The following is a 24,605-nucleotide window of genomic DNA, read 5'->3' on the forward strand; positions in this document are numbered from 1 at the left end:
CACCCCGCCCGGGTGCGGCTGCCCGCTTCCATTGATCTGCCGCCTCCCCCCACCCCCCTTCCCCGGAACTCACCCCCGGTGGGGAAACTGAGGCACAGCGGCATCCACCGGGCAGCTCCATCTCGCCCCTCCATCCCATCCTACCCCGTCCCGGGCCCGGGGGCCGCGTCCCCCCGGCTCCCCGGGATGTTCTCAAGAAAGGCCAGCAATGGTGCGGTTACAAACAGCGGGAATTTTATTTAAAAAAACAACCGTCACAACCGTTCACAGCGTTACAGGCGGGGTGGGGGCGCGTTAAACAACCGGTTTTATTTTGGGGGACGGGGGGGGAAGGGGAAGAAAGAATTCATCACGCTACCGTTGAACTTGGTTTTAATGTTTCTCCACAAACAGTGAAAAATACTAAAGTACAGACAAGGAGGACTCATAATGTTGTGGCCAACATTATAAATATGGAATTATAAATTTAAAACATTTTTTTTTTCTGGTTTAAAAAATAAATCTGGTAGTAAATGCGGCTCTGGGGGGGCGGCGTTAGTAGGGCCGGTCTCGGCGATCCTGGCGGTGTTCGCCCCTGTGGGCCGGGGGTGGGGGACAAGGGTCAGTCGTGGGGTCCAGGAACCGTCCCCGGGCCGGGGAGGTTCCTTAACCCCCCCCCCCCACTCCCCCTGACACCCATTTACCCACCCCCTCCACTCCCTCATCCCGCTCCCCCACCCATTCACCCCCTTGCCCCTCCACCCACCTGTCCCACCCCACTCACCCTCTCCCCATCAGTGTGTCCCCTCCCCAGTGTCCCCTTATCCCCTCCCACCCCTCCCTGCCCCGCCCTCCATCCATACTTGTCCATCTTTCCCGGCCCTCCGCGCCGTCCTCTGCCTCCTCCTCCCATCTGCTCCATGAGGGGTCCCGGGGGTCCCCCGGGGCCTCCTCCTCCTCCTCCTCTCCGGCCGCCTCCTCCGTAGCCGCCTCGGTCCATGCCCCGGCCACCTCGGAATCCCCCTCGGTCTCCGCCGCGGCCGCCTCGGAACATCCCGCCGGGCCCCCCTCGGTCCATGAGGCCCCCGCCGCGCCCGCCCCGCATCCCCCCGGGGCCGCCTCGGCCGCGGTCACCGCCTGCGGGAGGAGCAGAGACCCTCAGAGTGACCCCCAGGGAGCACACCCCGCTCCGGTGATCCCTGCCCCACGATCCCAGCACATCCGGCTCTGGCAGCAGCAGCGGGAGAAGGGCTGGGAGCTGCTGGGTACCCCGAGGGGATTTGGGGTTCGTTCAGGTTGGAGCAGGGCCCTGGGGAGTCGGGGTGCTGCTGACAGCCCGCCACATCCAGGAAGTACAGGAGAAATGGTGCTCCCAGCCTCCATGTCCTGGCTCACGGAGGGATGAAGGCCTGGCAGCTCCTGGAGCTGGCCCAGCCAGTCCCCAAGGAGCCCGAGGCCGGGCCTGGGGTGTCCCATTGGGAAGTGGGGCTGTGACCCCCCCCAAACGTACCTGGAGGAGGGAAGGGGGGTGGGAGGAACCCCTCCGGTTTGGGCGCCTTGCACTGGTTGCACTCCGTTCTCCAGGCAAAGTTCTGGTTTCCACAGCCCCTGGGGACGAATTCCAGTCAGCCCAGAGCGGGACAGCATTCCAGCTGGGGTGACATTGGGAAGCACGAGCAGGAGAGCACGTGGAGAGGGGAGGGCCTGGGGCACAGCTCCGGCACTGGGGTGGGGGGCCGGCTGCCCCTTCCCCCACAGCCCCCAGGAGTGACCCCATCCCTCCCTGTGTGCCAGGTGCAAGGTCCTTCCTGGGAAGGCCCAGCAAGCGATTTTGGGAAAGGCCTCCTTGCCCTGGCCAGCTCCTGGGATGATGGGCCCTTGGCACAGGGAGGTGGGCAGCGGGGGGTACTCACGGGTTGGGGCACTGCCAGTCCCCGGCGCGGTGCTGGACGCTCCCTCCGGACGGGTTTCCCCGGGATCCCCGCGGTCCTCTCGAGGAGAAGCCACCCCTGTCTCCGCCTCTTCCCCCCATCCGGCCCATGGGGCCACTGGGCCCGCTGGGGCCCCCCGGGCCACCGGGTCCCCCTGGACCTGTGGGAAGGAGCCCTGTCAGTGCTGGGAGCCACGGGAAGGACGGGAAGGAGCTCTGGGGGGGCCACACGGTACCTCCACGGAGAGGGGGAGGCATTCCCCGCTGCTCCCGGGGGGGCATCCCGCCCCTCAGGCTGTTCATCGGGCCCTTCTTCCGTGCCAGGGTCACCTTCAGCTTGCTGCCCTGGAAATCCTTCCCTGGGAGGGACACAATGGCAGCAGCATCAGTGAATCACAGCCCTGCTTCCCACACCTGGACTTTTTGGAATTCCATCCCCAAACGTCCCCCCAGCACTCACCATCAAACCATTCCACGGCTGTTTTGGCAGTGGACGGGTCATCGTAGGACACGGTGGCATCGCCCTTGGGCTTGCCCGTTTCCTTGTCGATGTAGAGGTTTATCATGGGCTGCCCCGTCCTCTTGTTCATCTAAGGGACAGTGGAATGTCACCAGGGCCCTGCGACCCCACAGCCCAGCGGGGATTTACTGCTCTGCCTTCCAGCAGAGCCTCATTCCAGAGACCCCAGGAGAGAAGAAAGTGGCCCCAGGACTAACACGGGTAACAGCAACTGCCCAGACACCCCAAAAATGAAGGGACAGGCCCAAAACAGCACTGCCAGGCCTCTCCTGGAGCCTGGACATGATGGGCCTGAAGGATGTGAGCAATGGGCAGGGAGCAGGAGGAGGAGGAGGAAGAGGAGGAGGTGGGTGACCCTTTTCCCCCTGTCAGCTGGGGGTCACTGGTGTCCCCTCACCTTGACAACACCACACTGTTTGAAGAAATCTGCCAGATCCTCCAGGGTCACATTGTCATTGAGTCCCTGCACATAGACTGCAGTGCTGTCCGAGTCCTCCTCCGGGTCCATGGGGGGGCCTAGGAGACAATTCCCGGGGTCAGTGCAGGCAGAGGAAGGGCAGGGATACCCCAGGGCCGAGTTCTTTCCATCCCGTCATGGCCTCCACGGCCGCAGCTTCGCTCTCTGGCAGTGACAGGAAACCCCAGGCCCAAGGGAGGCGACTGTGCCCCCCTCACCTCCTGAGGGCCACGGCCAGACACACCCCACACCCACCCACGTGGGAAGGACCCCCAGGTTCTGTCAGGACACATCCCAGAGGAGAGATGAGGAAGACCTTCGTGCCCCCTGGGCTCCCACACAAGGACATCCTCCCCCCTTTTCCGACGCTGGAAGGCTGACGCAGAACTTCCAGACACGCCTGTGTGACAGGAAGGGACAAGCCATGGACGAGGTTCTGGGGGTGCTGCAGACTCCCTGGATAAGCTCCAGAGAAGCCCCCAACCCCCCTAATTCCTGCAGAGAAGGGTGGCTTTCCCAACCACGTGTGGTTTTCCACAGCCCAGCTGTTTGGGAACAAAGAAATGAAGGGAACAGCCAGAAAGCCTGGAAGCGGCAGCGAGGCGACGCTGCAGCGGCCGCAGCCCTCGGAACGAGGACGTGAGCGTCCATCTCACAACCTCGGGAGGGAGTTTGGTGGCAATTACCTAAATCCAGGTCGGGTCCTTCCTCCATGTGTCCTGCCAGGCGGGAGAGAAGCATAGGGAAGGGTGTTAGTGGGGGCCCTGCGGGCTGGAGAACCGACACACACAACACTAGCTACGACCTGCGCCGCACAAGCAGCAGCACTGCACCTTACTGGGCCATCAGGTGGCTCTTTTAGCACTTCTTCCAACCAAAAACCACTATTACACTGGTTTTAAGCATTTTTTTTTCCAACCAATAACCACTAATACACTGATTGTTTAGCAGCTTTCAAACCATTAACCACTATCACACTGATTTTTTTTTTTTTTTAGCAGGTTTCAAACCGTTAATCACTAACGCTGATTTTTTTTAAAAGGTTTTACCAAGCCAATCGGTTTTTAAGTTCATTAATAAAAGTTACTTTATATATATATATATATATTAAAAAAAAAAGAAAAAAAAGATTTATTACATCCAAACCATTTCTTTTCCCCAAAATTACAGGAGTGGTTGCTCAACTCTTCCACTGTGTCCGCATACCCCTGGGCATCGCCGGCAGTACCCATTACAGTCTGGTTGCATATTGTCATTTTTAAAACCACTTTAAACGAATAAAAAATTACACTTTGTGCTAAAAAAACTTGACTGCACATTTTTTTTTTTGTTTTTTTTTTTTTTTAAACACTATCCATTGTAATGCTCAAAAACTTACCACCAGGCTTATTGAAGCCACCTCGCTCTCCAGCGCTGCTGGGGGGATAAACGAAGAAATGAAGGCCTTTCCCTTTACAAAGCCAGCACCGCTCTGAGCCTCTGCGGCTCACAGGGGAGAAGGGCACTGGCTAAACATCTCCAAACATCTCTCTGTCTCTCTCTCATCTCGGCACTAGGCCTTTCTTCAGGGCAGCTCGCTCAAATTTTCTTTACATATAAAGCAACCTTGGTGTGGTTTGAGGCACCGCTTTGCTGTCGGTGCCCTGGCGTTACTCGGGTATCATCAGTGCAATACTTGGCCAAGAAATGGGGGCTGTGTTTTGTAAATCAAAGTGGGCTTGGTTTGGGTTTGGTTTTTTTTGGGTTTTTTTTTTTTTTTTTTTTTTGGTGTTCAAGAGTAATTTGGGGGTGTTTGAGTGGTCAACTCCCTCCCCTCGGTGTGTCCACCAAGGCGCACCCTCAGCCTGTGGCAGCGCCGGGCCCGCGGGTCCCTGACATTTAACAGTGTAAAAGGAGACAAACCACACGCGAGACCTACAACACAGTTCAGCTGACATCGCCCCTAAAACCCTCGAAATAAAGCCATACATTCTGAATTTAACAACTCTCTGGAGGGAGAACTTACAGAGTACGGCGGGGGCTCCAAGGCCTGGGGTGCAGCTTTGTGGACACACTCACTTTTGGGCAGGTGCCAATGCAAACAGGGCCGCAGCTTTCACCAAAAGCTTTGGCTGAAGCATTCACAGCTAAAACTGCTTTGGAGCGTGGTGGTTAAGTAGGAAAATGCCACCTTGAGAAAGGATTTGGGCTGTTTCTTGCTCTTTTTTTGGGTGAGCCAGCAAGCTGTTTGGAAGGAGCCGAGCGGAGGAGGGAGAGCACCGTGAATTTTTTCTAGCAAGTATTGCACCTCTAATACTGGGAAAAAAAAAAGTCAATACAGAATTTCGAGCTGTTGCATGCAGCTTTGCCTCCTCTCGTTAAAAGTACACACCATTTACGTAATGTCTCTCTTTTTAAACAGAAGATTTTTACACTTTTTTTTTTTCTTTTTTTTTTTTTTCTTTAACGTTACACAATTCTAAAGTAGTAGTATACCCTCCTCTGGTTTTATTACCAAACAACAAGTATGCAAGTTACCAAAGTTACAGAAGGATTCCGTTTATACAATCAATACATTGGGTTAAAAATATTCTATGTATATTTTTCCTCTCCATATGGACACCGTGTCTAGTCCCACTTTTCATTATGCTGCCGGCTGAGTACTGAGTACGGGTACTTTTTAAGTATTGAGGTGTTTACAAGGCTCTCACTTTGTAACCTGTAGCATATAAATGCGACAAAGCATGTTAAAAAGTTTTCCATTTTCATAAAAATATCAAATCATCGAGGCAATGAAAAAGGGCACGTTAATAACATCGAGCTCCTTACCTGCTGGAGACACTGAAATCCATCACCACAGCATGCTAAGGTGGGCCGAGTTCCCCTACCTGCCCTGGGTGTCCCCTGAAGCCACCTGTTCTATGGACAGCACAAACTCTACGTCCATAAGGCGGGGGGAGGACCCTTTGTAAGGGTCTGGCCAGGTGGGAAATCACTCGGGAGGCAAATTTGAGCTGGGATTAAGGTGTGAGATCAGAGACAGGTGACAAACCTTTGGCAATGAGAAGCTTGGAAGGGGCTAGAAATTTGAAGATGTGATGATAGACATTTCAGGTGTCTACATCTACTTTAATCGTTAAGAGATCAATGCAGCACGGCTGAAATCTTTATGCAGATCCCTGGAACTCCGTTCCACCCGAGCCAATTCCAAGCTGGATGCATTCCCACACAAACCAGCCTTTTCCATGTCTTTCCTGGATTTCTCTGATAAAGATTTCATGCCACGTCAACGGGCTGCGACAGAGCTATGCAGAATGGGGCCACCCACTGCCAAACTGGGGTTGCCACCGGGCTGTGCCACGTGGGAAGAAGTGGCCTCTGGAGGGCAGCTGCCGTCACAGCCACCCTGCCAGCACCGGGGCGGGCACGGCGTGTCCCAGTGCCACACCTGGGGACACTCTGCATAGCTCTGAGCAACGGGGTGAGGGGATGGAACACACACAAAGCTGTCAATTCCCTCTCGGAGAAGCCTTTGGGATTAGTTCTCCTCCCTCGTCTCTATCAGAATGACCTCCACGCATGGGGACACACCTGAAGGCACAGGTGGCACCAAACCAGGCTGCGCCATCAGGTGAAATGGCCAAACTGATTCGGAGCACCTGAATGCTCCGAGGGGGAGCAGGCCTGGGAGCCAAAGCACTTCCTTCTCTCTGTTCTCAGGGTCCTTCTCCATGTGCTCCAAGCGGTCCAGGCTTTCCGAGCTCGCAGGCTCCGTGGGAGGAGGCTGACACAAGGCTCCTGCCCTGCCAAAATCCCCGCTCCTGAGGCCCAGGGAGCACCCCCTGGAGCTGGTGGGAGGTTTGTGTGTGTTCCACTCAGAGTTACTGTTAAACCCCACAGAGGATTCCACCTCTGGGCGACCACGAAGGGAGCTGAAAGTGCCAGGGCCAGCATTACCCCCAGTTTCCCCCTCCCCGGGGGCCCAACCAGCTGCAGGACAAACCAACCATCCTGCTCCTATTTCCCTTAGGATAATGTTTCCATGGATGACAAGCAGAGCTGTCCTCCATGGAAACACAGCTGGGAACGTCAACCTTTCAGTCCCTTCTTTTGCGTTTCAAATCCTATGGGTAAACCAGAATTAGAGAAAAGGAGAAAAGCTTTGCTCTTACCCCATTCCACCGCGTCCTCCTCCCCGCCCACCTCTGCTCATGCCTCCACGCTCATATCCCCCTCGTCCCCTGCCCCGGCTATCGGGGCCGCTCAGATTCCGGCTCTCTCCCGGGCCGGAGAAGCCTCCAGATTCCTGCCCGTACATGTTCATGCTGCTGGGATGGTCCTGGCGGAACGAGCCTGGGGAAGGGTGGCAACAGGTTAGGGAGAGGCAGCCCCTTCACCTGCCCTCAGCTGCAGCCACAACAGCAGCATCGGGGTTATTTAGGTTGGGGAAATCCCTCGGAGAGCAGCGATTCCAGCCGTGCCCCCAGCCAAGGCCACCGCTGACCCCTGTCCCCAAGTGCCACATCCACGGGGCTGTTCAATCCCTGCAGGGATGGGGACTCCAGCACTGCCCTGGGCAGCTGTGCCACCCTGACCACCCTTTCCAGGAGGAATCTTCCCAATATCCACCCTGAGCCTCTCCTGGCCCAGCCTGAGGCCGTTCCCTCTCCTCCTGTCCCTGTTCCCTGCGAGCAGAGCCCGACCCCCCCGGCTGCCCCCTCCTGTCAGGGACTTGTGCAGAGCCACAAGGTCCCCCCTGAGCCTCCTTTGCTCCAGGCTGAGCCTCCTCAACTCCTCCCCACAGACATTTTGTACTTCTGTGCTCCCACCCTCCCCTGAGGGGATCATCCCAACCTACCACGGCCTCCAGAGATGCCATTTTTCTGCAAGAAAGGCCAAACCCCAGCTCCAACCCTCCCTCCCTTCACCACAGCTCCGAGTTTTAGATCCAGACTAAGGCCAGGGCTCCTTCCCAGGGATCCCACTCACTCTGCTGGCCGTAGCTGCTGCTCTGCTGGCTGTACTGGCTGGGGGCCTGGCTGTAGGATCCGGTGGGAGGTGGGTAACTGGTGGGAGGTGGCTGCTGCCCATAGCTGCTCTGCTGGCCATAACTGGTCTGTTGGCCATAGGAGCTCTGCTGCCCGTAGCTGCTCTGCTGGGAGTAAGTGCTCTGATCGTAACTGCTTGGCTGTGTGGAGGAATAGCTGGAAGAGAAAAGCGTTGGGAAAGGTGGGATGATGAGGCAATTCCCTGGCAGCGTGCGTGGAGTGGCTCATGCTGGAAGGCAATGCAATTAGAGGCTGTATTTAGTGCTGTAAATCACTTTAAAAGCTGAAGTCATCCCATGGAGGCCAGTCTGGAGGGCTGGGAAAGCAAAAACCACGTGGCCAACCCCAGTTTATTCACAGCTCTAGGAAAGGGCACCAGTGCCAGGGCAAAACTCAGTGGGAACGGAGGTAACAGGGCCTGGATAAAAGAAGTTCCCCCTCATGCAGCTGAGGCTTTGAGAATTTCAAAGTGCATGTTTTAGAAGCCACATTAAAGATACCTGAGGGAAGGAGGGAGCTCCTGGCCAAGCTGTATGTGAGAAGAGGCAGCAAAAGGTCCCTCTAGGAAAATTCTTAAAATTCTCAAGTCTCAAAACAAAGTTAAAAAAAAAAAAATCTAGAAAATGTCTTAAACCCGTTTGTCACGATTTTCCTTCTCAGGTGTGCATGCAGAGCCACTGCTACACTCAGCCACAGCCTCCCAAACCCCACCACAACAACTGCAAGGAGCACAGCTCCCCCTCCCAGGATGCCAAAGCTCCCTCTCCATAAAATCCCTCAGGAAAAGGCCCTAAGCTGAGCACTGCCAAGCCTTACCTGGTCGGAGGGTAGGAGGGAGGAGCGGTGACGGGCTGCATGGGGTAGCTGGCAGGCACCTGGGGGTAGCTGTAGTTGCTCTGCCCGTAGCCCAGGCTGGGCTGGCTGTAGCCTGTTGTGCTGGACTGGGGCTGGCTGGTCTCTGCTGGTTTGCTGCCATCCTGGGGTCTGGGCAGAAACATGGAACAACGTTGGTGCCCAACCCCACACGTGGCAGCAGCGAAGGGCTCAGATCCCCCCAGGACTGAGGGTTGTGAGCTCTTTTTTGGGGTAGCATTAAAGCTGGCTTTGACTGGTGACAGCCACTGTGGCAGCAGCCAATAAATATGTAATAAACACAGTTTTAGCTCTCCCTGCCTGGGTGTTTGCACACTCCAGGGAAGGCCCAGGCAGCGCCGTGAACAGAGAGCACGGAACACCACAGCTTCTGTTCACCCCAAAGCCACAGCGTTCAGACTCTGGCTGTGGGGCTGAGTGGAGGATGTGGAATGCCAGCAAGGTTGCTCCTGCAGAGCCCTGGGAAAGCAGGAGCTGAATCAGCCAGCAAGGCAGGCACTGAAATGCCCCATTGTTTGCTTCAGAATCCAGCTCACGCAGATATTGCCTCATATACGTTATCCCAATTATCCCACGGAAGAGAAAGGATGCTGAGCTTGGACTGCGTGACCTTTAAAGGTCCCTTCCAACCCAAACCACCCAATTGTGTGTTTAGAATTAACTCTCAAGGCCTGAAAATTGAGAACCCTTTGCATGTGGTTCACATGTCCCCTTCTGTTTGTCCCAAAGTTTAAAGGCCGTGTGGATACAGCACTTGGGGACAGGGTTAGTGGTGGCCTCAGTGATCTCAGGGGGCTTTTCCAACTCAGAGGATTCTTTGAGCCTTTAATTTCTAAGAGTTTCTCAAGAGTGGAGCTGAAAGAGTGAAGCTGCTTTTGCTGTAGAAGCTGGGAAAAATTGTTCACAATGTCAGGATTCATCCTGCAAATTTACATCCCTTTAAAGTGTAACCTGTCAGAGCTGCGCCAGGCTCTGCCTTTCCTTCCCACAGTGCTTGCTACACACACCAGGTAAACGAATAAATCAGCTTTTACTCACTTCTAAGCAAGTTCCCATTATGTATTCTAAATTTTTCATATCCTCTGAGCAAACAATTCAACCCCACAGATGACAGGCAGTGCCCAGAGGGGTGAGATTTAAAGAGGAAATGTTTTGCAGCCTGTGCATCCACCCCAGCATCCTGCCTGACCCCGTGACTCGGCAGCAGACAGGACTTGGTTCTCTGCTGTACCCTGAGAGGCTGATTTGGCCGGCAGGAACAGCGCTGACTCACCGGGCTGGAGCACAGCACAGCCCTCCCACGCTGCTCCCCCGGCCCTGCAACGCCGCGGCAACAGGCGGGGAGGAGCTGCTGCCAGAGCCCAGGGAGCTGGGGGGAAAAGCAGGAGGAGAAAGAGGAGGAGAAGGAGCAGGAGGAAAAAGAGAAGGAGGAGGAGAAGGAAGAGAAGGGGAATGAGGAGGAGGAGGATGAGGAAGAAGAGGAGGAGCAAGAGGAAGAAGAGAAGGAGGAGGACAATGAGGAGGAGGAGAAGGAGGAAGAAGAGAAGGAGAAGGAAGAGAAGTATGAGGAGGAGGATGAGGAGGGGGTGGAGGAGAAGGATGAGAAGGAGGAAGAAGAAGAAGGAAAAGGAGAAGGAGGAAGAGAGCAGGAGAAGGATGAAGAAGAGCAGAAGGAGGAAGAAAAGGAGGAGGAGAAGGATGAGGATGGGGGGAGGAGGAAGAACAGAAGGAGAAGGAAAAGGAGGAGGAGGAGGAAGAAGAGAAGGAAAAGAAGAAGGAGGAAAAGACAGAGGAGGAGAAGGATGAAGAAGAGCAGGAGGAGAAGGAGGAAGAAAAGGAGGACAAGAAGGGTGAGATGGAGGAGGAGGAGAAGGATGAGGACGAGGGAGGAGGAAGAAGAGAAGGAGAAGGAAGACGAGAAGGAGGAAGAAAAGGAGGAGGAGGAAGAACAAGAGGAGGAGGAGGCGAAGGAAAAGGAAGAGCAGGAGAAGGAGGAAAAGGAGATGGAGGAGAATGATGAGGATGAGGATGATGAGGAGGAGGAGGAAGAGAAGGGGAAGGAAGAGAAGTATGAGGAGGAGGATGAGGAGGGGGTGGAGGAGAAGGATGAGGAGAAGGAGAAAGAAGAAGAAGAGAAGGAAAAGAAGAAGAGAATGAAAAGGAGAAGGAAGAAGAGACAGAAGGAGAATGATGAAGAAGAGCAGGAGGAGAAGGAGGAAGAAAAGGAGGACAAGAAGGATGAGATGGAGGAGGAAGAAAAGGATGGCGGGGAGGAGGAAGAACAGAAGGAGAAGGAAGAAGAGAAGGAGAAGGAAAAGGAGGAGGAAGAACAAGAGAAGGTGGAGGAGATGGGACAGGAAGAGCAGAAGGAAGAAAAGGAGAGGGAGGAGAATGATGAGGATGAGGATGATGAGGAGGAGGAGGAGGAAGAGGAGAAGGGGAAGGAAGAGAAGTATGAGGAGGAGGATGAGGAGGGGGTGGAGGAGAAGGATGAGAAGGAGGAAGAAGAGAAGGAAAAGGAGAAGGAGGAACAGAGCAGGAGAAGGATGAAGAAGAGCAGAAGGAGAAGGAGGAAGAAAAGGATGAAGAGGATGAGATGGAGGAGGAGGAGAAGGATGAGGACAGGGGGAGGAGGAAGAACAGGAGAAGGAAAAGGAGAAGGAGGAAGAAGAGAAGGAAAAGGAGAAGGAGGAAGAGAGAGGAGAAGGATGAAGAGCAGGAGGAGAAGAAGGAGGAAGAAGAGGAGGAGGAAGAGAGGGATGGGGAGGGAGGAGGGGGAGGAGGAAGAAGAGAAGGAGAACGAAAAGGAGGAGGAGGAAGAACAAGAGAAGGAGGAGAAGGAGGAAGAAAAGGAGGAGAAGGATGGGGGGGAGGTGGAAGAAGAGGAGAAGGAAAAGGAGGAGGAGGAAGAACAAGAGAAGGAGGAGGAGGAGGAAGAACAGGAGAAGGAAGAGAAGGAGAGGGAGGAGGATGATGAGGATGATGAGGAGGAGGAGGAGGCAGTACCTGGCGGGAGCGGACGGGGCCGGCTGCTGCCCGTAGGCCGGGTACGCGGGCTGGGTGCCGTATGCGGACGGGGCGGCGTACGAGGCCTGGCTGCTGGTCACCGTGGCCGTGTTGGTGTCGTAGGCGGCAGTGCCGTAGCCCTGCACGGGCTGGCTGTAGGCAGGGGGGGCAGTCGGGGCACTGTAACCTGCAACACAGCACAGCTCACACAGCACAGCTCACACAGCTCACACAGCACAGCTCAACACAGCACAGCTCACACAGCACAGCTCACACAGCACAGCTCACACAGCACAGCTCACACAGCACAGCTCACACAGCACAGCTCACACAGCACAGCTCACACAGCACAGCTCAACACAGCACAGCTCACACAGCACAGCTCACACAGCACAGCTCACACAGCACAGCTCACACAGCACAGCTCACACAGCTCAGCTCACACAGCTCAGCTCACACAGCACAGCTCACACAGCACAGCTCACACAGCTCAGCTCACACAGCACAGCTCAACACAGCACAGCTCAACACAGCACAGCTCACACAGCTCACACAGCACAGCTCACACAGCACAGCTCACACAGCTCACACAGCACAGCTCACATAGCTCACACAGCACAGTTCAACACAGCACAGCTCAACACAGCACAGCTCAACACAGCTCAGCTCAACACAGCACAGCTCAACACAGCACAGCTCACACAGCTCAGCTCAACACAGCACAGCTCAACACAGCACAGCTCAACACAGCTCAGCTCAACACAGCACAGCTCAACACAGCACAGCTCACACAGCTCACACAGCACAGCTCACATAGCTCACACAGCACAGCTCACACAGCACAGTTCAACACAGCACAGCTCAACACAGCACAGCTCACACAGCACAGCTCACACAGCTCACACAGCACAGCTCAACACAGCACAGCTCACACAGCACAGCTCAACACAGCACAGCTCAACACAGCACAGCTCACACAGCACAGCTCACATAGCTCACACAGCACAGCTCACACAGCTCAACACAGCACAGCTCACACAGCACAGCTCACACAGCTCAGCTCAACACAGCTCAGCTCAACACAGCACAGCTCACACAGCACAGCTCACACAGCACAGCTCACACAGCTCAGCTCAACACAGCTCAGCTCAACACAGCACAGCTCAACACAGCACAGCTCAACACAGCACAGCTCACACAGCACAGCTCACACAGCACAGCTCCCACAGCTCCCACAGCTCAGTCCCACAGCCCCACCGGGAACCGTGCAATTCCCGCATGGGCTGGGCTGGGAGGGAGCTTGAGGCTCATCTCACTCCACCCCCCTGCCATGGGACACCTTCCACTTATCGTTGGGTGCTCCAAGCCCCGTCCAACCTGGCCTTGGATGCTTCCAGGGATGGGGCAGCCACAGCTTCTTTGTGTCACCTTCCTCACCTCAGCTTCCCAATATCCCATCCAACCCTGCTCTCTGTCCACATGAAGGCATTGCCCCTTATCCTGTCCCTCCAGTCCCAAGTCTCTCTCCAGCTTTCCCAAATACCTCGGACTCTGGCCCTTGTGCTGCAGGTCCCCCAGACCCAGGGCACAGACACAGGTTTACCACCTCAGACAACCCAAAAATCATCCATTACCCCACGCTGCCCCTTTGCCTTCCTCACAGAACCCCGCCACCTTGGGAAACCTCAGCCTCCAGCCCCTCAGCATCCCCAAATTCCACTCCCAGGAGCTTTCTGGAAGCCACCCCTGGAGCAGCACCCAGGATTGTTTACAGCAACCAGAGCTCAGGCAGGGCAAGCTGAGACATGGAGCATCTCCTCGACAAAGGCAGGGTAACAAAACCCCCCCCTGAGCTCCAAAGTAAAAGAAATCCAACTGATTTAGCAAGTACAGTCCCATCCTTTTAGCTTTTCTGAAAAATAAAGGCACAAAACCTGACCTGGGAAATCTTTCAGAGGCATTTCTGAAGGCTTATTTTAAATCAGTAAAGCTGGAAACAAAAGAAAAGCACTTTCCATTTGCTTTCACATGAGAAAAAGGTCAAGAGAGACACATCAGGCAGTTCCTGATGTCTTATGTACCTTCCCTTTTCTCAGAATTTCAGTTTGGTTTAGGGCAAAAGCCGAGAGCTCCCAGACTTCCTTTTTGACCAGTTTTACAATATCCAACATCCCAAACCAGCTCCTGTATAATTCAGTGGCCACTTGCCTTGTCACAAAGGTGAGCTGGCATTAACACAGCGGGTTTTTTGCTCCTAACAACCTTCCCAGCAAGCTTTCAAATTAAGAATATGAGACTTAAGATGGACAACTAGCAATAAAAACGTTGTTAAACCTGACCCCAAAAAAATGAGCAAAAAGAGCCGCCAATGGGTCTCATGGCTGGGATCAGTGAGGGCAACAGCTTCTCCATCACTTCTGATTTTTAATAAACACGGGAGCCTTGTGACACACTTTTCCTTTAGGCAAATTGGGCTGCAGCATTTTATTTCAATTCCCTCATTTGCAAGGCAAACACCGCTTGCAGCAGCAGAAGGCAGCGTGCCCATGGGGCACCGTGCCGCTGCCAGGAGGCACCTCCTGGTCCTGCCACCCCGCCAGGGCCCTTCCCAGCGGGCAGGAAAGAGCAACAGGATCAGGGGAGGAAGTTTGCACAGCAAATTAATTAAAAACACCAAAAAAAACCCAACCCAAAGTGCAGCTTTTTGGTGAAAAAGGATCCTGAGGAAGACACAAGGCCAGCCTGGATACTCTGCCCACTCCTCCCTCTTCCTACCCCTGGCACCCAACCCATCCCCATCCCAGGGCTGCCAACCTGGGAATGTAAACTGGACTCCTACTGGGGAATAACTTGTAGGAATCAGTAGGAAATCAGTTTTTATGGTCATCATTCCTGTTTGCTGCTCTCTGTTGCTGAGAAAGGTGAAGGGGATCATGCCCAACGGGAGGATTTCTAAAGCCTTGGGCAAATTTGAGCAGCCCAAACACTTCCATGTGAGGCAAGACAGCAATTCCACAGGGAGCACTGATCCCAGGAGTTAAATAAACCCTTATTTTAACTGGCCAGAGCCTGACCACACACTAAAACAGGCTAAGTACAGCCTGCAGCCCCTGTGCTGCAGCCACAGCCCTGCCCTGGGCTGTTCCCGTTGGATTTGGAGCCCCAGGATGCTCCTCCCACAGCTGGGCCCCCTTTCCCAGTGCTGTTACTGGGAGCAAAAAGCTTTGCTAACACCTGGCTCTGCACAGGCAGCAGGATAAAAAGGGAGGAAGGGAAAAAAAAAAAAAGAGATGTGGAATTTTAAAGCTTCAGCTCTAGATGGAGCATTTCCCTCGTGGAAGAGTGTGCTCAGCAGGAGGGGTTTGTCCCAAAGGAAAGGCAGTGATTTACCACCCCACTGGTCTAAATTACAAATCAAGGCCAGTTTAGACACTCTGGGAACCCTCAAGGGCTGTGGTTTTGAGGGTGGCATCTCTATTTCATCACTGCTCTCTCATCCCCTCCCAGCTAGGAAGATAAAAGTCAACTCAGCAGAAGAGCTGCTGAAAGAAAAAAGTAACAGGAGAAATAATAACCTGCTTAAAGTGTCTAAATTCCTCTCAAAGGATCCAAACCAACCCCTTACTGAAGTCTGGGGATTCTCCAGGTGGAAGGGAAGCATGTGGGATTTGATCCTCAGAGAATATCAACTGCAAAAGGTTGGATTCAGAGAGGTTTCTTCCTTCCAAAGAGATTTCTTCTGGAAGAGAGCTGACTCCTGCTTGGCTTGTGTATATCCCAGCAGTGAGGGGCTGGAGAAGGGATGCAGAGCTCACTCTCTTTCCAGCCTATTTTGGGATACTTGGGGGTCATTATGGCAGCTGTGAGCGTGTTCATTAATTCCAAATCCATTAGAAATGTCAATATTCATACCCCAAACTTCCCAGGCAAAGGGAAGCAGGGGCTGGCTGGCTTTGGAGAGCAATTCCCACTTCCAAGAGATCCACACCAGGCCACTGAAATGCTCTTTATTTACTCCTGTAATTCCTGCTAACACCCTGCAATGATTAACGAGCCACAGGTCTGAGGGTGCCCAGTGATCCCTAACCTGAGGGAGCTGCTCCCAAACCCTTTTTTCTCTGGAACAAAGTGACTGGGTGGCTCCAAGACACCTCTTCCTACAGCTCCAGGGAGGGAAGGAGGGTGCTAACTCCACCCTGGGGTGTCCAGGACTCAGGCCAAGGTGGGATAACAGAGGGGTGGGAAGAACAGATCCATCCCTGCCATTCCCACCCATCCCAAGAGGGTGCATCCACACAGACCTCGGATTTCCTTGACCTCAACACCACCTTACCCAACCCCCAGGCTGTTCAGGCAAAAAAAAAAAAAAAGTAAAGGGCATTTTGCTTTAAGGAATTGCAGTACAAAAAGGTGATTCTTGGGAAAACAGGACTGGGATTCAACTGTAAGAACCTCACGTCTCTCAGGGCATGACAATGTCTGGCCCTGGGGTTTATTGAGCGTGAAAGGCAGGGAGAGAGAGGGAGAGAGAGAGAGAGAGAGAGAGAGAGAGAGAGAGAGGGAGAGAGACAGGGAGAGAGAGAGGGAGAGAGAGGCTGCAGTCTCCTTTCCACAGCTCTGGCTCCTCAAGGAGAGGCAGGTGGAGGAAGGATAAATCCAACCTGGCTCAGTGCCTGGAGCTGCCACAGCCCCGCTCCGTGCTCCAAGGGCTGATAGGATCTTTTGCTTGACCACTTCCTGAGTTGGTGGTTTTTTTATGGATGAAAAGAAGATGAAGTGCTTTTTTTGCCGACCAAAAAAAAAAAAACCCAAACCAAAAAAAGCAGCTGTGCAGAAAAAAATAATGCCTGATATTATTATTATTATTATTATTAATTATTATTCCTCCAGCAAATCTCCTCTTAAGGGAGAAGAAAAAACATAAACAGAGCAGTTTCCTGTGATCCCTGCGGGACTGGAGTCCACAGGGGTCACAGGGACATAAATATTTCTAAGAAAGGAATTTTGGAAGTTCACAAATCCTTTTTTGCTGCCAGCTTTTGTCTAGGTAGTTTTAAATGAAAGGAAAAAGCCCTGTAGATAACCCCTAGTGACACTGGCTAATGGAGATGGATCTCACGTGCAGGAATTTTCCTGAGCCATGTAAAGATGGCAAATATTTTAATTTTGGTGAATATTTCCTCTCTAGCTCTTCCCTGTGAAGAATTCCTCAATGGCTTCTCTAGCCAGATATCCCACTGTCTGCCTGTCTGTCTGTCCTGGTATTCCCTTGCTTTGGGAAGTGTTTAATCCCATCTAGGAAATGTTTATAATGTGTCTCTTAGGAATGTGCAGGACACGGCACCCAAGGAATCACTGGGAGGAAAATCTGCTTTCAAAACCTCCTGAATATTCAACCCAAACATACATTAAATAAACATGAAAATATATGAATTAAACATTGTCTCAATAGTTTCAAACATTAAGACACTCGTCTGGAGGAAATTCCAGCTCCAAGAACATGCTGGGAGAGTTTATAGAGCATTAATGAACAAGTATCTGCTCTGCAAATCCAAAGCCACCACGGGGTGTGCAAAGGTGGAGGGCAGGATGCTGTTTATCCTTTAGGAAATGGGGGGATAATGGGGTTGGAATCACTTAAAAGGTCTTGGTGGTCAGGATTTTACCCATGGAGATGGCAAAGAGCACTGCAGCCTTGCAAATCCCTGCTGTCGCTGCCTGCGTGAGCTCTGACACTCCAGGGTTCTGCCACTAAAACCAAGTGACACCTCAAGGGTTCCCACCTAAGGGGACCTCAAGTTCTGACAGGATGAGATGGCATTTTCCATGCAAGAGTGAGCAGCATTGTCCAACCTGGACTGGTCCCTTCCACTGTGGGAAGCACAAGATGAGGAGGAGAAGGTGCAGGATCAGAACAGGCACATGTCACTGCCAGTGACAGGACTGTCAGGGAAGGGAAGGGCTGAGGAGCAGCCAGGGACACTGCTCCCTTTGAGCACAGCACGTCCTGCTCAGTCCCACAGCGCCCAAACCATGCCCTGAAAATTCAGCAGTGCATTTACTCCTGCTTATACCTGGCTGCCCAAGCCCTGGAAGTGTCCAAGGCCAGGATGGACGGGGCTTGGAGCAGCCTGGGATAGTGGAAAGGGGGGAATGGGATGAACTTTAAGGTGTCTCCCAGCCAAAACCATTCCATGAAGGACGTGGAGCTGCTGGAGCCAGTCCAGAGGAGGCCATGGAGGGCTGGAGCCCCTCTGCTCTGGAGCCAGGCTGGGAGAGCAGGGGGTGCTCACCTGGAGAGGAGAAGGCTCCAGGGAGAGCTCAGAGCCCCTTGCAGGGCCTAAAGGGGCTCCAGCAGAGCTGGAGAGGGACTGGGGACAAGGCATGGAGGGACAAGACACAGGGAATGGCTTCCCAGTGCCAGAGGGCAGGGCTGGATGGGATATTGGGAAGGAATTGTTCCCTGTCACACAGGTTACCCAGAGCCGCAGCTGCCGCATCCCTGGAGGTGTCCGGGGCTGCCCAGGGTTTGGAGCAACCTGTGGAAGGTGCCCTGCCCATGGCAAGGATTGTCCTAGATGACATGAAGGCCTTTTCCCAGCCCAAGGAGGGTCTCCAGGCTGAGCCCAGCCCAGCAGGCCCCTCTCACCTGTCGGGGGCTGCCCGTAGGACGTGGCGTAGGCCGTCTGCCCGTACGTCGCCGTGGTCTGGGGCTGTGTGTAGCTGACGTCGGTGGGCTGCCCGTAGGTCCCGTAGCTCTGCTGCCCGTAGGTCTGCTCCAAAAGGACACAGATTCAATCCATGAGCACAAGTGACCCTCAGGAATTGCAGTTGCTCAGCACTCTCAAAGCCAAGGCTGCTGTGAAAGTTTAGGTGCCGCGGGAAATTCCGGGTCAGCTCTGCAAGGAGGTTATGGAGTGGTTTTTCCCTGCCAAGACTGAAGGAACAGGCTCTTGACATTGTCACCACACACCTCTGCTCTGTGGAAAGCAAACAGGAAAGCTCCCAGCTCCTCACAATTACCACCAGCACTCACAGGCACCATCCCAGGGTTAACCTGAAATACGGGAATGGGAGCGCTCCGAGGGTCAAACTGCACGAAGCAAAAGTCACTTCAGTGTAAAAACTGCTTTGATGCTGGCTAAAAGAAACCTGCTGAAGGTTTCAATTTAATTATTTGGAATATTTTTCATGCCCATCAGCCATTAATTTGAAAAATGGGAGTTGGTATAGGCATGGAAGGATGGGATCCATGGGAACACCCAAAGCATCCCAGCAGTGCTACTCCCATCCCGGTGCCTGTGCATTGAGTCAGGGATCAGCTCTCACCTCACCCATTCCCTGATTTTGCTCTCAAATCCAGCTTGAAAATCACTGAGGAAAGGAGAGAAGCAGCTGTGCCCAGCAGTGTCACCAGCTGCCCAAGCCATGCCCTGCCAGCTCATGCTCCAGGCACCAGCAAGCTCCCAACAGCTCCTGGCTTAGGATAAAACTGGATGCAGCTCGAGGAGTGCCATGGAAACAGCCTTAATTTCCAGGGATTCAGACTTCTGGAGATCCTGGAGCTGAAACCTTTTGGGATATTCAGCCTTCCTGAACTCAGGGCACAGGTCTGAACCAGGAGCAGGAAAGCCTTGACCCCGTGAACACATCCCTGTCCCTGGAAGTTCCCTACACCAAGAGGCAGGGAATGCTGCAAACTCCCCATGGACACGTGCCTAGAGCTGATTTTAGCTGGTTAGGGGTTTAATTAGCTGGTTAGGTGTTTAATTAGCTGGTTAGGTGTTTAATTAGCTGGTTTTAGTTGTTGAGGCCTCCTGTTCCTACCCTTGCCATCCTGCTCCCACCTTCCACCTCACCTACAACTGGGAGCAACTCTTCCAGTTGTTGTCTCCAAGAGCTTAATTTGAAATAAAAGTCACCATCACCTTCCTTTCAGCCCACACTGAGCCTGCCTTCCTCCTCTTGGGAAGGAAAATTAAGCCTACAGCACTTTTTGAGGACAGGAATTTACCTTTGGAAACATACTTGGAGTTTGCAGACAAATGTGGTTGTAGTAACTTGGATTCTAAAGGTTAAAAATAAGCATTAAGTTAATCTCTTAAAGATCATCATTATTTTGCAGTCCAGCCAACTGAGAGTATGAACAGTTATAGCAATCAAAACTCCAGGAAAAAGAAATGTATTCCCTCCTCCTCCTTTGTCCAATTCTGCCATCTCCCAAAAGGCAATTCCACCCTTTTTTCCCCAGTTTTTTTCTCTCCTACACCTCTGATTACAACACCCACCTACGCCATGGTGTCAAACATACACCAAGAATTTGGCTTTTCTGGGATCAGCATTGAATAAATTAACCAAAAAAAAAATAAAAAGGGGGGGATTGTTGAGGTTATTTCCACTTTTAAAAAAGCACTTTGGGCTGGGGGAAGAAACTCCAAGACAACTTTTAACCACGGATTTCGACACTGCTGCTCGGAGTTTCTCACAGCTGCATGTTTTCCTGGAAAACAGGTGATTGAGCAGGAATTCCACCCCCTTCCCGTGTTTTACCTGGGTGGTCTGTGCATATCCTTGGGCTGGCTGAGGTGCATAGGCGCTGTAGCTGTGGAATGAATGTAAAGACATTTATAATCTTGCCCCAAATCTGCATCACGAGACAAAATTTCCCCCGCAGCCCGACGGTTTCTGCTGAAGTTCTACGGGAATGCAAAGCTCCAGGAAAACCCTCAGGATTTCCAAGTGTACCTGAGTTAAGCCCAAACCATAATTATGATATCCTTTTATTACACCTTTTTAAAACAGGGAGGATAAGCTACTTACCCCTGCTGAGCTGCAGCTTGGCTATAGGTACTGTAATCTAAAAGAAAAGGAGAAGAAAAGGAATAAAAACGTTGATAAAGGCTTAACAAAATGAAAAAAAAACAATCCAAGAGCACAGCAGCTGGAATTTCCTCCTGCAGCTCGCTATAAACCACTGGAATTCCAGTTTCCCAAGGGTGGAAGGTAAATGCACATTTTCAGCCCCTTTTTTTTGAGGGGAACAAAACCTCTCTTCCCCTCATTGTTCCTGCCGCTTGCAGCAGCGACTTTGATCTCAAATGACCCCGCTTCAATTTAACTGCCACCTTGGATGGATCCCAGGGGGCTGGCAGGGGGGGATTTGGGTTGGAACAAAGGAAAACCAGGGATTTGAGCCTTACAACCCCCCCCACGCTGCTTTGAAAGGTTTCACCACCTTCACTCTTTCCCTTTCAAGGACACAAATCAATGGCTGGAAAGCCACTTGTCCCCTGGAAGGGTTGGAGCTGGGAAGCTGGGAGCGATTCCCTCCCCAAATCCTCAATCCATGTCAGCACACTGATTGGGAGGAGAACCAAAATCCTGAAAATCCAAGCAGCAAAGCCTGTGCTGAACTGATTTGCTGGCGGGGATGGAAAATGAATCCACATGGCAATTAGGAGGCTGAATTTGAAACGATTGCAGCTCCCAGTTCCCTCACAGGCACCAACAGCTCCAGCTCCTATCCCAGTGTCTGGAGCAGGGATGAGTTCATCATTCCCACCAGATGTGGCCAGAAATCTCCCAGGGCCACGGAAGTCCTGAGATCAGGAATGAGCCCAGAACTTCCTGGTCGAGGCCTCAGCACCTGAGCCAGAGGCAGGAGCTGGATCAGTGGAGCTGTTCCCAGACAGTGTGGGAAGTGGGAAGAGCTTCCAGTGTTCCCATCACCATCACACCTTGGTCAGAAATCCAAGTTTATCCCAGAATCATGGAATATCCTGAGGTGGGAGAGGCCCACACATGGATCAAGTTCAACTCCTGTGCTGGAGAATTTGAGGAAGCAACTAACCAGCTTTAATGCCACTATCCCACTATTCCCAAGGAGACAGAGCCCCAGGAATCACTTGGAAAACACAGCTTCCATCCACCACAACCCCCTGCTCCTCAGCCTGTGGATCCATCCGACTAAACCCTTCCTCCCTGCCCTCCAGGTGTGCTCCCAGCTTTTCCTCCTGCTCCCTGTGCTGCTGCTGGAGTGGAGCCCCCAGATCCACGATCCCAGCAGCAATTCCTGGGAGTTCTTAACCCCTTTGACCTTGCCCAGAACACCTCACACGGAGAAAGAAGACACTTGGAGTTCTCCAAAGGCTTCCCTGCTGCTGGGACACAGGGCACAAGTTGTTAAAACTCCTCTGGCATCATTCCCACTTCCCCCACAGGTTGGCACGTGGAAGATTGGAACATTTTCCTTGTTCAGTGCAGGGCTCTGGGTTTTTGTTTTTTTTTAAATTCGCTTTACACGTGGTTCTGCTAAATCCTGAGTGTTAATTAATGCCCATTCCCCCTCACCCAGCTTCCCCTTCCCATCACCCCCTCATCCCACTCCACTCGTTTCCCTGCTCTCCCTCCAGCCACCAAAACCTCATTTAATTCTCCATTTTCAGCCCCTTTTTGGCCTCGAGCTCCACACAGGGGCATCAATTAAACCCTCTCCTCACGGCCCTTCCCCAGTCCCACCTAAACCCAACATTTCCCCCTCTGTAGGATTTAATTCCAGGTGTGGAATTTGCCATTTGCCTGTGGTGATGCCTCCCTTTTAATTTGCTCGGATTTAGATGAACATAGAACATTAATAAAAAATAATATTATGGTTCATTTAGTTAAACCCATCTCCCGGCTTTTATTTCCAGGGGGAAATTAATCTTCATCCTTTTATTTCATGAGGCTCAGGAGCACACCACAGGCTGAAAATAGCACCTCCCAGGAGGAACAATTCCATGAATTAAGGGAAAACACAGCTGTGGTTTTAACCCCCATTTTGACAATTCCGTTGGCAGATGTTCCTTCACTGACTTTTCTTTTTCAAGCTCTCCAAGGTGCTACTGGTGATATTCCCTCACACTCCATGGCCTGAGACATTTTCCTTCCTGGAAAGAAGGAAAATCCCCCTTCTTTAAGGAAAATCAGATATTGGGCTGCTGGCCTTTAAAAGTGATGTTGCTACAGTTGCGGAATCTCTGTTTTCAACTATTTGTATCCAGGTGGAGACCTCGTGGAAAAACATTTAATTCCAAGAAATTTGGAGCCATGGAGAGGATGGAACACCTTACTTCCCTGGGCGGAAAAGCTGGGAGAGAAGGCTCCAAGGAGAGCTCAGAGCCCCTTCCAGTGCCTTAAAGGGCTCCAGGAGAGCTGGAGAGGGACTGGGGACAAGGCATGGAGGGACAGGACACAGGGAATGGCTTCCCAGTGCCAGAGGGCAGGGCTGGATGGGATATTGGGAAGGAATTCCTGGCCGTGAGGCGCTGGAATGAATCTCCCAGAGGATGCTCCATCCCTGGCAGTGTCCAAGGCCAGGCTGGACGGGGCTTGGAGCAATCTGGGATACTGGAAGGTGTCCCTGCCTATGGGAGAAGCCTTAAGGTCCCTTTTCCCCCCGAACATTCCATAATCCCATATTTGCCCCAAAAGCCGCCCCGCGGAGCCCCGGCAGGCCCGGAGGAAGCCCTGGCTCGGTGCTTCGCCCCTGGGAGCGCGGAGCTCCGGGCATCCCGCGGGGCCGCAGCACCGAGGGGCCGCAACTGAACCAACAGACACTGAGGGGAAACACCCGCGGCCCCGGCGAGGCCCCGGCGAGGCCCCGGCGGGCGGCGCGGGGAGACACGGGCGGGACGGGCCCTGCACGGCCCGACCCCGGCGGCCCCCGGGCGCGGCGCCACGGGCCGGCGGCGCGGCCTCAGCGCCCCTCCGGCCACGCCGTGCCGGGGGCGGTGGCGCTGCCGGGGGGTCCCGTCCCGTCTCGCCCCCCGCCCCGGGCCCGGCCCGCCCCGGCCCCGCTCACCCGTCGACGCCATTTTCTCGCCTTCCTCCTCCGCGCTGCCCGCCCGGCCCCGCCCCGCGCCGCGCATGCGCCGCCCGGCCCCGCCGCGCGGACCACCCTGCGGCCGGGGGGGGGATCACCGGGAGAACGAGCCCCGAGGGCTCGGTCCGCCCCGCTCCGCCGCCCGCCCGCCGGTTTTACCGTCCGCGGAGAACCGGGACGGCCCCGCGGGCAGCGCCCGCCGCTCCGGAGCGCGGTTCTGCCGCCTCTCTGGGCCCTTCCCCCCCGCCGGGCGGTGGGATGGTACAGCCGGCGGCCGTTAGGGACCGTCGCGCAAGAGGCGCTCGGGCCGCGAGGCGGAGCGGGGGGCGCGGCGGGGGCGTGACGTCACGGCCGCAGTAGTGATGTCATCGCCGGCGTAACGGGCGGGCGCGGGGCCGCTGTGACGTCACACGCCCTGCCCGGCGGCACGCGCTGTGCCCCGGGTGCCGCGCGGTCGCCTGACGGCATGTCCTTGGTGCGTGACGTCATCCAGGCGTCACCTGCTGACAGGTGCCGCCGTGGGCTGTGCGTGACATCACCAGGTGCCACAGGTCACGTGGCACCGCGGGTGCTGGTTGGGGTCCCGCGCTGTGCCCGGCAGGACGCGCTGCCCACGTGGTGAGCATGGCAGAGTGACGTCACGTGTGGCGTCGCTGCGTGACGTCATCCCGCCACGCTGCTGGTGGCGTGTCCCACGAGGACACGGGACGGGGTGCGGGTACAGCGTGTCCTGTGGGGGGTGCGGGGGTGTCCCGTGGGTGCTGTGACGTGGGTGGGCGTCCCAGGGGTGACATTGTATGGATGGGTGCCACATGGGGAGTGGGTGTCCCAGGGGTGACATTGTATGGATGGGTGCCACATGGGGGGTGGGTGTCCCAGGGGTGACATTGTATGGATGGGTGCCACATGGGGGGTGGGTGTCCCGTGGCACAGCCACGTGGCCCCTGGGT

At 54.1% G+C, this 24,605-nt stretch overlaps 1 protein-coding gene across 5 annotated transcripts; it reads right to left on the reverse strand.

The window, feature by feature from the left end:
• Positions 1 to 212: 212 nt before the first annotated feature.
• Positions 213 to 23,701, reverse strand: EWSR1 (EWS RNA binding protein 1). Of its 5 annotated transcripts, none has more exons than XM_069030457.1 (18): positions 23,635 to 23,701; positions 20,613 to 20,649; positions 20,343 to 20,394; positions 19,807 to 19,860; positions 18,442 to 18,565; positions 11,793 to 11,979; positions 8,730 to 8,897; positions 7,855 to 8,069; positions 7,038 to 7,218; positions 4,265 to 4,302; positions 3,573 to 3,605; positions 2,827 to 2,945; positions 2,370 to 2,499; positions 2,146 to 2,268; positions 1,893 to 2,070; positions 1,490 to 1,587; positions 843 to 1,116; positions 213 to 574 (listed from the first exon to the last, which is right to left on the reverse strand). In XM_069030457.1, exons 1-18 carry the CDS (start codon positions 23,699 to 23,701, stop codon positions 535 to 537), a joined length of 2,118 nt encoding a protein of 705 aa, XP_068886558.1. In that variant the 3' UTR covers positions 213 to 534. The 5 variants fall into 5 exon arrangements, with proteins under 5 accessions (XP_068886558.1, XP_068886561.1, XP_068886560.1 ...); XM_069030460.1 differs by having other exon boundaries at positions 4,265 to 4,299; positions 23,635 to 23,687; XM_069030459.1 differs by lacking the exon at positions 19,807 to 19,860 and having other exon boundaries at positions 4,265 to 4,299.
• Positions 23,702 to 24,605: the final 904 nt, after the last annotated feature.

This window comes from Aphelocoma coerulescens, chromosome 15, assembly GCF_041296385.1.
Source record: "Aphelocoma coerulescens isolate FSJ_1873_10779 chromosome 15, UR_Acoe_1.0, whole genome shotgun sequence".
Lineage (NCBI taxonomy): Eukaryota > Metazoa > Chordata > Aves > Passeriformes > Corvidae > Aphelocoma > Aphelocoma coerulescens.

Bases quoted from the DNA above. Each gene is read 5' to 3' on its own strand.
- EWSR1 (XM_069030457.1), bottom strand. From the start codon at position 23,701: ATGCGCGGCGCGGGGCGGGGCCGGGCGGGCAGCGCGGAGGAGGAAGGC. The intron at 19,861-20,342 runs GTAAAACACGGG...TTTAACCTTTAG, and splicing joins GATATGCACAGACCACCCAG to AATCCAAGTTACTACAACCA. The intron at 18,566-19,806 runs GTAAATTCCTGT...CTTTTGGAGCAG, and splicing joins CTCCAAGTATGTTTCCAAAG to ACCTACGGGCAGCAGAGCTA.